Here is a 15,544-nt window from a genome sequence, read left to right on the forward strand (position 1 = left end):
GCAAGGTCCTAGGTTCAAGTCCCCAGTCCCCACCTGCAGGGGGAAAACTTCATGAATGATGAAGTAGGATTGTAAGTGTCTATCAGTCTCTCCCCCTTCTTATCTTTCCTTCCTCTCTCAATTTCTATGTTTCTATCCAATAATAAATAAACAGTATTTTTAAAATTGCATTTAAAACTATTTGATTTGCCCTGAGTGGAATGATGTTGTAACTGTGAAGGGAAAGACAGGTTTTATTCACTTATTACCTTAATTTCTACCATTTTATTGGAAATTTTGTGAGATACCGCAGTTGGCATATATATCATTGAGGAAATAGCCATCCCATTGTCCACCAGGGTCACGTTGTAGATATGCACACTCTCAGTGGTCTGTAACACAAGTGTTACACAGTACAATAGACAGTCATGAAAGAAAGAAAAAAAAAGTCTCTGTATTGTATCATATTTACCTGAAAATAAATTCCATAATCCCAACATTTCCAAATGGTGAATCCTTGTATAAGAGAGCATCCAGGAAGGCCATCTTGGTTCATATAGATACCATATAAACCTCCATGAGCTTCATTGTTGAACCACTTTTCTATAGAATGAGACTGACCTTGGAAGGAAATTCAGAGTCAATGAATTAACAGTACAAGTTACAGTCTATATATATTTTTAAAAGCACTATTGACTACAATCGAAATTCTCATTAAACTTAAATATTTTAATGGAAAATTTAGCAGAAGACTGAAAATATTTTGTGGCTTGGTCATTTACATTCCAATTTTATTTACTCAGAATAACTGCATTGTGACTCTGAATATTTTATATGTAACTCATTTGTAAATGTTTGGTTTATTAAGGTTTTCTCCCTTTCCTTATTTTTTATTATTTATTTATTTATTTATTTTTTTAACCAAAGCACTGTTCAGCTCTGGCTTATAGTGGATGCAGGAGATTGAACCTGATACTTCAGAGCCTCAGGCATAAGAGTCTGTTTGCATAACCATTATGCTATCTACCTCTGCCTCCCCCCCCCCCCTTTTTTTTTTAACCAGAGCTCTACTCAGCTCTGGTTTATGAAGGTGCAGGGGATTATCTATACTAGACTGGACTGGGTGTCTACTATAGATTCTGTTCAGCCATTTTCAAGTTCGCTGTCACTTTCATAGCGGGTCTTCTCTAACAACTCAGTTCCAAGTAGCACCTCAGCTAGTTTGTATGGTAACTAAAGTTACATTCAGCTTTTCGTTTTTAACTTTTGTGCGAGTTATCCATCTTTTCTCTTCTTCTAGAATGTAGATTTCATGAGACAAAACACTGTATTTACTTCATCCCTACCACAGTTCCAGCATTTATGTGGGAATGCAGAGATTAAGTACTTCACATAACTGAGTCAATAAGTGGAAACTAGTCATTTTTAGTCTACAAAGCCACTGAAATTGACTTATGAAAGTTTTATTTATATCTGAGTCAGCCCAGTAACCCGTCACAAGTACACACAGAAATAAATGTTTTCCTTTAAAAGTAGCTAACCTCCCAAAGTGTGCTTAGAACCCATTCTCTCAGCCATGCCCCTCCTACCTTCCTTTTACTGACTCTTGGTTTTTTTTTCTCCTTCCTAATCTTTTGAGATTGACATGTTAATAATGGCTTAACTGGTCTCCACTTTGTTTCTTATGTAAGGAGCTGTTTGCATGTTTTTGCTTTGACTCCACACAACGTGGTCCATGGACATGTGTGACTCTACCTCTGGACCAAAGTGGGTCATGTTTTCTTTCTGAGCATCTCCTATACCTGGGAAGTGGATATACTGATGTCCCATTTTATTATAGGAACATAAGCCCACGATTTCGTTGTGATGTCTTATATTTCAATTGTTACAAATTCAGAGCTTCTTTAAAGACATTCTCAGACTGACTATCAATATAACCAGTAAAAATGCATTCCTCACCGATAAATTTAAAAAATATTATTATCTTTATTTATTAGATAGAGACAGTTATAAATAAATAAGGAAGGGGAAGGTAGAAGGGAAGAGAGATAGAGAGACACCTGCAGCACACTGCTTCACCAGTTGCAAAGCTTTCCTCCTGCAGGTGTGGACCAGGGACTCGAACCCGGGTCCTTGTGCATTGTAACATGTGCACTCAGCCAGATGCAGAACCACCCAGCCCCCCCCAAATATTCATATTCATAGATTATATTTGAATTCTCAAAGTGCCACTATAACACTTCAAAGGAGCAGTAGAAATTAGGAGTTTTTTTAAGTTTCCAGATGAAGTTATTTAAATTTGTTCAGTTAAAATATTTAATAATAGTGGGAGCCAAATGACGGTACACCTGGTTGAGTGCACAACACATTATAGTGTTCAAAGACCCGTGCTCAAGCCCCTGGTCTCCACCTTCAGGGGGAAAGCTTTAAGAGTAGTGAAACAGTGCACAGGGTGCTCTTTCTCTCTCCCCTCCCCCTTTCAACCTCCCTCCCCAATTTCTCGGTCTTTGTCCAAAATAAATTAAAAAACATTTTTTTAAAATTTAAGAAAAACACATATATGGAAATAGCTTATTGGCAGTTGTTTTATTCTGTCAAATATATTTTATAAGAATTAGCATAAGAAGGTTGGTTCAATATACTTAAATCAATCAACATGACCCACCACATCAATAAAAGCAAGACCAAAAAACACATGGTCATATCAATAGATGCAGCGAAAGCCTTTGACAAAATACAACATCGCTTTATAATCAAAACACTACAAAAAATGAGAATAGATGGAAAATTCCTCAAGATAGTGGAGTCTATATACAGCAAACCTACAGCCAACATACTCAATGGTGAAAAACTAGAAGCATTTCCCCTCAGATCAGGTACTATAGGGCTGCCCAATATCACCATTATTATTCAGCATAGTGTTGGAAGTTCTTGCCATAGCAATCAGGCAGGAACAAGGAATTAAAGGCATACAGATTGGAAGAGAAGAAATCAAACTCTCCCTATTTGCAGATGACATGATAGTATACATAGAAAAACCTAAGGAATCCAGCAAGAAGCTTTTGGAAATCATCAGGCAATACAGTAAGGTGTCAGGCTACAAAATTAACATTTAAAAGTCATTGGCATAACTCTATGCAAACACTAAGTTAGAAGAAGTTGAAGTCTAGAAATCCTTTTACAATAGCAACAAAAACAATAAAATATCTAGGAATAAACCTAACCAAAGAAGTGAAAGACTTGTATACTGAAAATTAGGAGTCACTACTCAAGGGAATTGAAAAAAGATACAAAGAAGTAGAAAGATATTACATGTTCATAGGTTGCAGAATTAACATCATCAAAATGAATATACTACCCAGAGCCATATAAAAATTAAATGCTATCCCCATCAAGATCCAAACCACATTTTTTAGGAGAATAGAAAAAATGCTACAAATGTTTATCTGGAACCAGAAAAAAAAAACTAAAAATGCCAAAACAATCTTGAGAAGAAAGAACAGAACTGGAGGCATCACACTCCCAGATCTCAAATTGTATTATTGGGCCACTGTCATCAAAACTGCTTGGTAATGGAACATGAATAGACACACTGACCAGTGGAATAAAATTGAGAGCCCAGAAGTAAGCCCCCACACCTGTGGACATCTAATCTTTGACAAAGGTGCCCAGACTATTAAATGGGGAAAGCAGAGTCTCTTCAACAAATGGTGTTGGAAACAATGGGTTGAAACATGCAGAAGAATGAAACTGAACCACTGTATTTCACCAAATACAAAAGTAAATTCCAAGTGGATCAAGGACTTGGATGTTAGACCACAAACTATCAGATACTTAGAGGAAAATATTGGCAGAACTCTTCTCCACATAAATTTTAAAGACATTTTCAATGAAACGAATCCAATTACAAAGAAGACTAAGGCAAGTATAAACCTATTGGACTACATCAAATTAAAAAGGTTCTGCACAGCAAAAGAAACCACTACGCAAACCAAGAGACCTCTCACAGAATGGGAGAAGATCTTTACATGCCGTACATCAGACAAGAGGCTAATAACCAGAATATATAAAGAGCTTGTCAAACTCAATAACAAGAAAACAAATAACCCTATCCAAAAATGGATAGAGGACATGGACAGAATATTTACCACAGAAGAGATCCAAAAGGCTGAGAAACACATGAAAAAATGCTCCAAGTCTCTGATTGTCAAAGAAATGCAAATAAAGACAACAATGAGATGCCACTTATGTCATACATCAGTAAAGATAGCAGTAGCAAATGCTGGATAGGTTGTGGGGTCAATGGAACCCTCCTGCACTGCTGGTGGGAATGTCAGTTGGTACAACCTCTTTGGAGAACAGTCTGGAGAACTCTTGGATGGCTAGAAATGGACCTATCCTATGATCCTGCAATTCCTCTCCTGGGGATATATCCTAAGGAACCCACCACACCCATCCAAAAATATCTGTGTACACTTATGTTCTTGGCAGCACAAATTGTAATAGCCAAAACCTGGAAGCAACCTAGGTGTCCAACAACAGATGAGTGGCTGAGCAAGTTGTGGTATATATACACAATGGAATACTACTCAGCTACAAAAAATGGTGACTTCACCTTTTTCAGCAGATATCAGATGGACCTTGAAAAATTCATGTTAAGTGAAATAAGTCAGAAACAGAAGGATGAATATGGGATGATCTCACTCTCAGGCAGAAGTTGAAAAACAAGATCAGAAGAGAAAACACAAGTAGAACCTGAACTGGAATTGGTGTATTGAACCAAAGTAAAAGACTGGGTGGGGGGGGGAATACAGGTCCAGGAAGGATGACAGAGGACCTAGTGGGGGTTGTATTGTTATATGGAAAACTGGGAAATGTTACGCATGTACAAACTATTGTATTTACTGTTGAATGTAAAACATTACAAAAAAATTAAAAAAGAATTAGCTTAAGAATTCACAAAAAATATTGATCCAAAGAACCTTTAAAAATAGTCACTAAAGTTAGGTAACAGAATCAACTACAGGCTATATATATTTCAGAGAAAATACCATTTTCTCTAAATTTTTCAAGCAATGAGGCCATGTAGTGACGTACTTGGTTGAGCATATGCCTTACAGTGTTCGAGGTCCCAGGTTCAAGCCCCTGTTCCCCACCTGTAGGCGGAAAGCTTTTCATGAGTACAGTTGTCTCTTTACCTCTCTACTTATTCCCCCATCTGAATTTCTCTGTCTTTATCCAACATAAATAAAAATATAACTAAAAAATAATTAAATTTCTCAAACAGCAAAACCAGCAGTTTAGTTCCAGAAAGCACACTACACACAAAATCAATATTAGATATTATTCTGTAGCCACCATCTTTCCCAAAAATATCCAAGAGAGTTTTCATGTGAATATGTAGCTTTATACCTCCTTTCCTTTCTAGAAGGGACTAATATTCCTATACTTGGCTTTCATAATAACTCGTTCTCCTGTTAATGAGTACAGAGTAGATATGAGTGAGTTTTCACTAGCACAGATAATGCTAGGATGGTAAAGTTTGCTCATAACCTATTGCTTACAGTTTGTAAAAGCAATTGTTAGCCTCCTTAGAAAAGGACATGCCGCATCAAAGGGAAATGCCCTAATAGATTTGCCAGATTTCCCTCTGAAGAGTAATAATTTTTATTTTAATTTTCATTTATAAAATGGAAATATTTACAAGACCATAGGATAAGAGGGGCACTACTCCACACAATTCCCACCACCAGAACTCCCTATTCCATTCCCTCTCTTGAAACTTTTCCCATTTTTTAACCCTCTGGGAATATGGACCCAAGGTCATTGTGGGATGCAGAAGGTGGGAGGTCTGGCTTCCGTAATTGCCTCCCTGCTGAACATGGGTGTTAACAGGTTGATCCAATCCCAGCCTGCCTCTCTCTTTCCCTAGTAGGGTAGGGATCTGGAGAGGTGGCACTCCAGGACACAATAATCATTTTGTGCTTAAGCTAGCAATGTGTAAATGTCTTAGTCTGCCTTAATAAGACAGTAGATCTGCAGTTAGTTACATTTTCACTACTTTTCTGAGGAGGCATATACTCAGACCTTAGACATTTATGTCCTTCACTTTTGCCATGCTACTGGGCTTTAATGTATATGTAATGAGAAAACAATCCTTGAGAGAAGGATAAAATAGAGGCATATCTCTACAGGCATGTATTTTTATGCTTACAAGTGTTGCTTGTGCGAAAGTGGTGGTAGGGTGAGGTGTTTATAGTTTCAGTATCAACAAAATCAAAAATAGAAAACAGTTTTGCTTAAAGACTAGTCTTTTTTTTTCTTTCTCTAGAGCCCTTGAAATAAATATTGAGTTCTTTCAGTGGCCAGGAGGAAGAAGTCTTATATATTCAATTGATAAAAATATAATCATTTTTAACAAGTTCTGACAAAATTATTTCCTAGTTTTAGTAACTCCATGCAAAAAAAAAAAAAAAAAAAACTTACTTGAGCAGGGTTCACCATCAATGCGGTATCCCACCCTTCCGAATCCAGCTACCACGTTATTTTGTAAGACTGTATTTGTCCCTCTATTTATCTAGTAAAATGACGGGGAAAAAGAGAGTTTGAGTCAGGCTCTTACACAATCATATAATCAGAGAAAGTATGCAACACACACACAGGAAAAAGTAGTTATGACTATATTTTTCAGAAGACAAAACTCATTCATTTACCTCATTCAAAGCTTCTGTACTATACATTAGACTTTACTAGAAAAGCTATTGCTGGGGCTGGGCAGTGGAACACCTGGTAGAGTGCACATGTTTCAATGTGCAAGGATGAGCCTCCAGTCTCCATCTGTAGGAGGAACATTCATGAGTGATGAAACACTGCTGCAGGTGTCTCTATTTCTCTCTCCCTTTCTATCTCCACCACCCCTCTCAATTTTTTGTCTCTATCCAGTGAATAAAGAAATAAATATAAAAAAGAAAACTCCATTGCTGTGAGAATGTCTTACATTAGAAAGGACATTAGAAAGTGCTGGTGAGGGTGTGGGGAATGTATAACACTTTTATTTATTTTTTTTTTAATTTTTAAAATTATCTTTGCTTATTGGATAGAAACAGTCAGAAATTGAGAGGACTCAGTAGGGAGAGAGACAGAGAGACACCTGCAGCACTGTTTCACCACTTGTGAAGCTTTCCCCATGCAGGTGGGGGCTGGGGGCTGGGGGGTAGAACCCAGGTCCTTACACACTGTAACATGTGCGCTCAAGCAGGTGAGCCACTACCCGGCCCCCGTGTAACACTTTTCTACTGCTGATGGGAGTGTAACTTGGATCAACCCCTGTGGAAAACAGTCTGGTGACTTCTCAGAACTCTAGAAATTGACCTACACTACAACACAGCAGTTCCTCTTCTGTGGATATATTCAGAGGAAGCAATTATGTCCATCTAAAGAGATCCATGCATACTTACACTGAGAGCAGCAAAATTTGTAATAGCCCAAACTTGGAAGCAACCCAGATGCTTAGCGAAAAGTGAATAGCTAAGAAATTGGTGACATACATACTCAAATACAAATACGAAGCAGTTAATAAAGATGAAGTTATCTCCTTCACCTCATTTTGAATGGAACTTGAAGGAATCATATAAAGCGAGATAAACCAAAAAATTAAGAAAATTAAGAAGGGATCATCTAATTAATGGATGGAACTTAAGAAACAAGATCAGAAAAGAGAAAATACAAAGTAAAACTTGGACAAGGTTTGGTTTATTGTACCAAAGCATGGAACTGTGGGGAAGTGGAGAGCAGGAGCGGTGTGGAGGATTTTGGGGTTCTGATACATAATGGTGGAAAAAGACCTAAGTTGGAGGTGCAAATGTTTTGCAGACACTTATCACAGGGAGAAGAGAAATTATATCATGTGTCAATGACTGAGTTTTTATTCATTAACCTTTCAATAAAGTAACAATAAAGAAAATATGAAAAATGCACTGAAATATTATTTTGTATTTTCATTACAAAATCCATTGGGTGTAGTCCCATATTTTTAAACTATATTCCAAATTTCAGCATTCTAGCAAGGGTATACGAATTTTATTCCTCACTTTTGGTTATAGCCCGTTTTCCATTTGACTTACTAAGAAACAGATAAATGGGTCTGGGTGGTAGCCTACCTGGTTGAGTGTACATGTTACAGTGCACAAGGACCGGGAGTCGAGTCCCCAGTCCCCATCTGCAAGGGGAAAATTTCACAAGTGGTAAAGCAGGGCTACAAGTCTCTCTCTTTCCTTTTTTCTCTCCCCCTTCTCTCTTGATTTCTGGCTGTTTCTAGCCAATAAATAAATAAAGACAATTTAAAAAGTAAAAAAAAAAAAAAACATGACTAAGATGATTGAAGTGAATTAATTGTTAGATTCAACAGAAATGTCTATTCATTAATTTAAATAAAATCTGCTATAATAAAAATATAGCTTTACACATGGTTAAGCAATTATTAAATATGTTTACTTTTATAAGCCAAGTTAAAGTGGTAGAAATAAGATAAGTCCCTTTTCTTTCTCAAGATACAGAGAACTTCTAGGATGCTTGATTACACTCTAACTTCTATAAGTAAACATAAAGAGAATCAAGTGCCTCAAAAATTTATATTAAGTGCTAGATTCTCAGATATTTAACCTTGAGGTAATTAATATTAGTTACACAAATATAAAACTTAATTCATTTTCTCTTTCAAGGAATAATTTTATTTTTCTTCATGCATGGTATATAGGGAAATATATAAAAAATATTTCCTGAATCCCTTCTCTGTAGTTGCTTGCTATTTCCGTCTATGTTTATATAAAGACCTATAACAACTGAAGGAGTTTCATGGGAAAGAGGAAAAGTTAGATTAGTAATATCTGGTAAAACTAAGTAATGTTGTGGTGCCAGATAGTGGTGCACTTGGTTAAGCACACACATTACAGTGTGCAAGGAGCTGGGTTCAAGCTCCTGGTCCCCACCTGCAGGGGGAAAGCTTCACGAGTGGTGAAGCAGGGTTGCAAGTGTTTCTCTGTCTCTCTATCCCTCCTTACCCTCTCAATTTCTCTCTGTCTCTATTCAATAATAAATAAATAAAAACATATAAAAGAAAATAACTTAAAAGATAAATAATGTTGCATAAAGAATTAAAAGATAAATAATTTCTCTCTATTCAATAATAAATTAATAAAAATATAGAAAAGAAAATAACTTAAAAGATTAATAATGTTGCATAAAAGAATTTTCATAAAAAAGATCTTATAAAGATTATATAGTCTTATTTTAATTCCCCATATGAAGGAGGCAATAAAATTTAGAGTTAAGTCATAATACCTATAAAGCATTTATAGTCAGTTAGTGAGAAAACTTGTACTGCAACATGAAGGGAATAATGTTGGAAGGGCAAGTTATTAAGAGAACTTTTAAAAAAATATTTATTCCCTTTTGTTGCCCTTGTTTTATTGTTGTAGTTTTTATTGATGTCGTTGTTGTTGGAGAGGACAGAGAGAAATGGAGAGAGGAGGGGAAGACAGAGAGGGGGAGAGAAAGATAGACACTGCAGACCTGCTTCACCACTTGTGAAGCGACTCCCCTGCAAGTGGGGAGCCAGGGCTCAAACCGGAATCCTTGTGCTTTGTGCCACGTGCGCTTAACCTGCTGCACTATCGCCCGACTCCCAAGAGAACTATTTAACCAATGAATATAAACACAAAATAAAACCTAAAGGCTACTGGAGCTCAAACCATCTTTCACGAAAGTTCATTCACTCTTTTAATTAATTCATTTTATTAGTTCACCAGTATTTATCTAAAGAAGAAATGATTATTAATAATATTTTGAAATCTGCATTTTTTTCTTTTTTTGCCTCCAGGGTTATGGCTGGGGCCCAGTGCCTGTACTATGAATCCACTGCTCCTGAGGCCATTTTTCGATTTTCGACAGAAATTGAGAGGGGAGTGGAAGATAGGGAAAGAGAAAGACAGACACCTACAGACCTGCTTCACCGCTTGTGAGGCGACCTCGGTGCAGGTGGGGAGCCAGGGGCTGGCTCGAACCAAGATCCTTGTTCCTGTCCTTGTGTGTTTAACGTAGTGTGCCACTGCCTGGCCCTGAAATCTGCAATTTCTACAAAAGTTACAATCAATCGGGAAATTGCAAATTATAATTTTTTGTAGTTGTTGTTCTTATTGATGTCATTGTTGTTGGATAGGACAGAGAGGAATGGAGAGAGGAGGGGAAGACAAAGAGGGGGAGAGAAAGATAGACACCTGCAGACCTGCTTCACTGCTTGTGAAGCGACTCCCCTGCAGGTGGGGAGCTGGGTGGGGCTCGAAAGGGGATCCTCATGCCGCCGGGTCCTTGCACTTAGCGCCACTGTGATTAACCCGCTCGATACCACCGGACTCCCGAAATTATTATTTTTTTAAATGACAATTTTGATCACATTACCTCAATTGCAGCATGCCAGAGAGTTGAACTTAAATCTTTTCTGTTCTGATAGGTTCCTGGCCAAACTGAAAATGTAACCAAATTTCTTCTGACTCGGTTGGCATCCCCCCATATTCTTATGCCTGTGAAAAGAAATCCCAGTACAAATATATCTACAGTGAATATTATCTATAATGTTTCACATGAAATTAGTTTTTTTAGTTTGGGTCTGACTAATGAAGCTCTTTCAAGCATCCTCTGAAATTACCCCTTTAATAAACTATCAGAATTGGGTTCTTTTGGGGTCACTTTTTAAATACGTGGATTCAGAGACCCCTCTTCAGACTTTTACAAACCTACACTTAAGTTTTATACACAGAAAAAATGTATTAAGCTTTATACTGATATTTAAAAAAACATTCTTAATAAAAAATATTGTGAATAATATTTTTGAATGATATGAAAAAGTATTTTAAAGTTATGGTTATTTAAACTATGAATGGCTAGACAGCTCACCAACTCATGGTCTGGTAAATAAATATGAACCTATATCATTCAATATGATAGCAATAACTGCACGTGTAAATACCACTAGACTAGAAACAATTAAAGTGAAAATTTAGACAGTAGGTCACACTTGTCACATTTTAACTGTTTAGTGGCCAACAATGATTATCACCACAGAAGCATGGAGAGAAATAACATCATTCCTGCAGAAAGATTAGTTGACAGCATGGCTCTAGAGTTTACAGACAAAACTGTTGCTGAGAGACAAATTATTGGACCAAAATATTACTGTTACCTTCTCCCACAGTAAAGTAAATGATGTTGTCATCTATGTCCAATCCATCTGTCCCAAACACACCAATTGCTGGGGAAAAGCCACTGTGAAATGCGCAGCCCCGGATGTAAGACGAGCCATGTTCTTGACTCTATAGAACATTGGGATTCAGTGAGCATTTTCAAAATAAAATGAAAATGTGATTTTTCTTTCTGTATTTTTTAACTTAAAATATTTTTATGTATTTATTATTGGATAGAGACAGAGAAAAGTTGAGAGAGAAGGGGAACAAAAACAGAGAGACACCTGCTGCATTGCTTCACCAGGGGCTTTCGTGTAGCTTTTTCCCTGCAGGTGGGGACCAGGGGCTTGAGCCTGGCTCCTTGCACACTGTAATGTGTGTGCTTAACCAGGTGCATCACTGTCTGGACCCCAAATAAAATAAAAATGCACTAAGAGAAAAAAAATGAAGCTGATGATTTTCAGGAGACAAAATTTGAAAAGCAAAATACTCAATTTATATTCCATTAAAGGAAGTGATTTCCTATTAGGCCTTTTAATCTTGCTTGGAAGATTCATTTATCTTGAATTTTTGATTAAGGATAAAGTATGTATACTGAAAAGCAACTTTAAAGTTTTCAAGCACTTTTTGCTTATTTATATTTCTGTAACTACCTGTCAAACTATATTAAAATTGTTTTTCAGGGCTGGGGAGACAATATAATGGCCATGCAAAAGACTTTTATGCATGAGGCTCTGAGGCCCCAGGTTCAATCCCTAGTGCCACCATAAAACAGAGCTGATTAGAGCTTTGGTCTTTCTCTCCATGTCTTCCTCTCCATGTCTCTCTCTCTCTCTCTCTCCCTCTTTCTCCCCAAAATAAAACAAAACATTTAGTAAAATAAAATAGTTTTTCAGAGTAATTTACTATATGATTAGCAGGATTTTTTTTTTCTAAATTATAAAAAAATATCCTGGGTGAACAGAAGCAACCGGTGGTATTAATTTATAAGATACAGATATATATATATATATATATATATATATATATATATATAAATAACATCAAAGGATATAAATTATGGTGAGGTTGTGTATGAAACAGCAAATCCTAACAATGGGATTTTGAAAGTTAAAACAAATGCCAAATAATTTGATTATAGCAATAACTAAACCTTCTTAAACCCTAAGACAGCAGGAACCTCCCACTTCCTCTATAATGCCCATAGTTCCCCCAGTCCTGGAACCTCTAGGGTGGGGCTCACTTTCCTGCATGCTTCTCTCAATTTATACCAACTGATACTGCATTTGCAGACCCCAACCACAACCTGAGCATGCTTCACTTTGGACTGTGTCCAGAGACGTCAGGTGTGGAATGTCAACCCTTCAGCATCATTACTCGCCACCGGGTTCCAGATGCTACCATGATGCCAACCAGACTTCCCTGGGCAGATGACCTCACCAATATGTCCTGGAGCCCCACTTCCCCAGAGCTCTGCCCCACTAGGGAAAGAGAGAGGCAGGGAGGGAGTATGGATCGATCTGTCAACATCCACGTTCATCAGGAAAGCAATTACAGAAGCCAGACCTTCCACCTTCTGCACCCCATAAAGACTCTAGGTCCATTCTCCCAGAGGGATAAAGAATAGGAAAGCTATCGGAGGGGGTGGGATACGGAGTTCTGATGGTGGGAATTGTGTAGAGTTGTACCCCTCTTATCCTATGGGTTTTGTCAGTGTTTTCTTTTTATAAATAAAAATAATAAAAAAAAAAGAAAGTAAAATAACAAAAAATAAAGCTTTGTGTCAAGATAGATGATGGGAACTCATAGACTACAGCAACATATCTTTCTCCTGTGTCTCAGTAACTCCCATGTGGTGTGTGAGAGATTAGGGCCTAGGTGGGTCACTTGCATGGTACAACAGGAATTCACTCAAGTGATCTATTTTGCTGAGTCCTAGATATTAATTGTTTCAAAACTTTATTTGTTTTTATTAAAAGGGAGTGAGAGAGAAAGAATTAGAGCATCACTCTGGCACATGTGATGCCTAGAACCAAATTTGCAATCTCAGGCTTGATAGAATCCAAAGCTTCATCCACTGTGCCACACATTACTTTTGTCTTCTGTGCTCTTTTTTTAAAATACTGCCCATAACTAAAAACATGAAATAGATAGAATCTAATACTCAATGAGTCTACAAAAGTAATGGAGACATAGCTAGAAAAAATTTATTAGGCTAGATTATAAATTTAACAATTCAACTATATGGCTAATTTGTAAAGTTGAACAAAAAATTCAAATCACAATAGATTATTTTGAGTATATGCAAAAATTAAAAGTAAAGTACGAACCTGTCCTAGGTTGAGAAATGTCACAGCATATCTGGGATCTGTGCTATCCCTGAAGCCTTCTTGACCACTGTGATAGAATTCCACATTACTTATTTTTGCATTTCCTGTGGGGAGGAAAGAGGTGGCGGAATTGAAAGCATTAATACTTTTTTTTCTTGAAACAATAAAAAAATTGTGCAAAGCTATTACAGTTGTTGCAGTTTTTCAGTTAAAAACTTTTTTTATTTGTTAATGGGAATATTAGTTTTTTTATTCTTTTTCTTTTTTCCTTGAGGGTTATTTCTGGGGCTCAGTGAATCCACTGCTCCTGGTGGTGAACTTTTCCATTTTATTGGATAGGACAGAGAGAAACTGAGAAAGGAGGGGGAGGTAGAGAGTGAGGGAGGAAGACAGACACCTGCAGACCTGCTTCACTGCTTGTGAAGTGTCCCTTCTGCAGGTGGGGAGCCAGGGGCTTAAACCCAGATCCTTATGAAGGTTCCTGTGCTCAGTATGATGTATGCTTATTTAATGACCAGTCTTCTGAAAGCTTTTAAATTTTTCTTTGCTCCTTTAATCCAAATAAGGCAGTATTTTTTAACTTTTAAAAATTACTGCACAGCTTGGTGTATTGCACCAAAGTAAAGGACTCTGGGGTGGGGTGAGGATGGGTGCTCAGGTTCTGGAACATGATGGCAGAGGAAGATCTAGTGGGGGTTGTATTGTTATGTGAAAATGTTATACATGCACAAACTATTGTATTTTATTGTTGAGTGCAAACCGTTAATACCCCAATAAAGAAAAAAGAATGTAAAAAAAAAGAAAACCAAGAAATGTTATATCTGTAGCAACTACTGTAATTTTGCTGTTGACTGTAAACCATTAATCTCCTCAATAAAGAAAAAATATATATATTGCAGGTCTTTAGCAAGTCACAAACCACAGTTTAACAAGTGAACTTTTACTCCTCAATAATGAATTCTCATCTTCCTGATGGTGGTGCATGTTATATTTCATTTAGAAAAATTGCAGGGGGGAGGTGGTTTGACAGGTAGACTGGACTTGCATAGGTAGGGCTCTACATTTAAGCCCTGACATTGACTGAGCAGTATGGTACTCTGGCCACTCTCTTTTTAAAATAAAATAAAATAAAATAAAATAAAATAAAATAAAATAAAATGTAAAGTAAAATAAAATAAGATAATATAAAATAAAAATCTAAGAAAAAAAAGAATGGAGCTGGGTGGTGACACACCTGGTTGAGTGCACATGTCACAATGCACAAGGACCCAGTTCAAGCCCTGGGTCCACACCTGCAGGGGGAAAGCTTTTTGAACGGTGAAGCAGATCTACAGGTGTTTCTCTGGTACTCTCTCTCCCTTCCCTTCCCTCTCCATTTCTGCCTATCTCTGTTCAATAAATAAATATAATAAACAAAACAAAATAAATACATATATGCATATACATACATACATACACAACACACACACACACACACACACACACACACACACACACACACACACGGAGAAGTAAGGTATTGGCAAGAAAGCTCAAATGCCTTGCCATGTGTTTGGCCCAGGCTGGAACCCTGGCACCAGACGGGAGATGCTGTGCCACTGGAGGAAGCTCTGGTGCTGTAGAGTGTCTCCCTTTCTCTGTCTCTCTGAATGAAAAGCAGCCCGGGAGCAATGAAAAACACATGCACGACGCCCCAACTCTGCAAAAGGAAATACAAGAGAAAAGGCAAGCACAGTGAATTTATACCAACCTTTAAATGTCACCATGTTTTCAGTGAATGAGCTGACCAGGACCCGTGCACCGAAAGATTCTTTGAACCAACCTGGATAATCTTCACCAATTATTTTGATGTTCCTGCTCAGTATTCCAACATCGGCTGCTAATCTGTAGCTCTGACCTGTTCCGGGAACCTGGTATCTTTCAGCTATAGTAGAAATACAGCTAGGTTATTACCAATGTTGAGAACCACCTGTCTTCATTAATTTCTTTTTTTTTTTT

General features: G+C 37.2%; 1 protein-coding gene across 1 annotated transcript in view; it reads right to left on the reverse strand.

Annotated features, from left to right (window-relative positions):
* PKHD1L1 (PKHD1 like 1) overlaps positions 1 to 15,544 on the reverse strand; it is a 214,825-nt gene that overhangs the window by 32,814 nt on the left and 166,467 nt on the right. The window contains exons 58-64 of the mRNA XM_060202102.1: positions 15,297 to 15,470; positions 13,547 to 13,650; positions 11,216 to 11,345; positions 10,435 to 10,556; positions 6,466 to 6,556; positions 452 to 600; positions 249 to 371 (exon numbers count right to left, since the gene is read on the reverse strand). Coding sequence (XP_060058085.1) covers positions 249 to 371; positions 452 to 600; positions 6,466 to 6,556; positions 10,435 to 10,556; positions 11,216 to 11,345; positions 13,547 to 13,650; positions 15,297 to 15,470 — 893 coding nt within the window. The remainder of the gene's footprint in view (positions 1 to 248; positions 372 to 451; positions 601 to 6,465; positions 6,557 to 10,434; positions 10,557 to 11,215; positions 11,346 to 13,546; positions 13,651 to 15,296; positions 15,471 to 15,544) is intronic.

The sequence above is a fragment of the Erinaceus europaeus genome, chromosome 1 (assembly GCF_950295315.1).
Source record: "Erinaceus europaeus chromosome 1, mEriEur2.1, whole genome shotgun sequence".
Lineage (NCBI taxonomy): Eukaryota > Metazoa > Chordata > Mammalia > Eulipotyphla > Erinaceidae > Erinaceus > Erinaceus europaeus.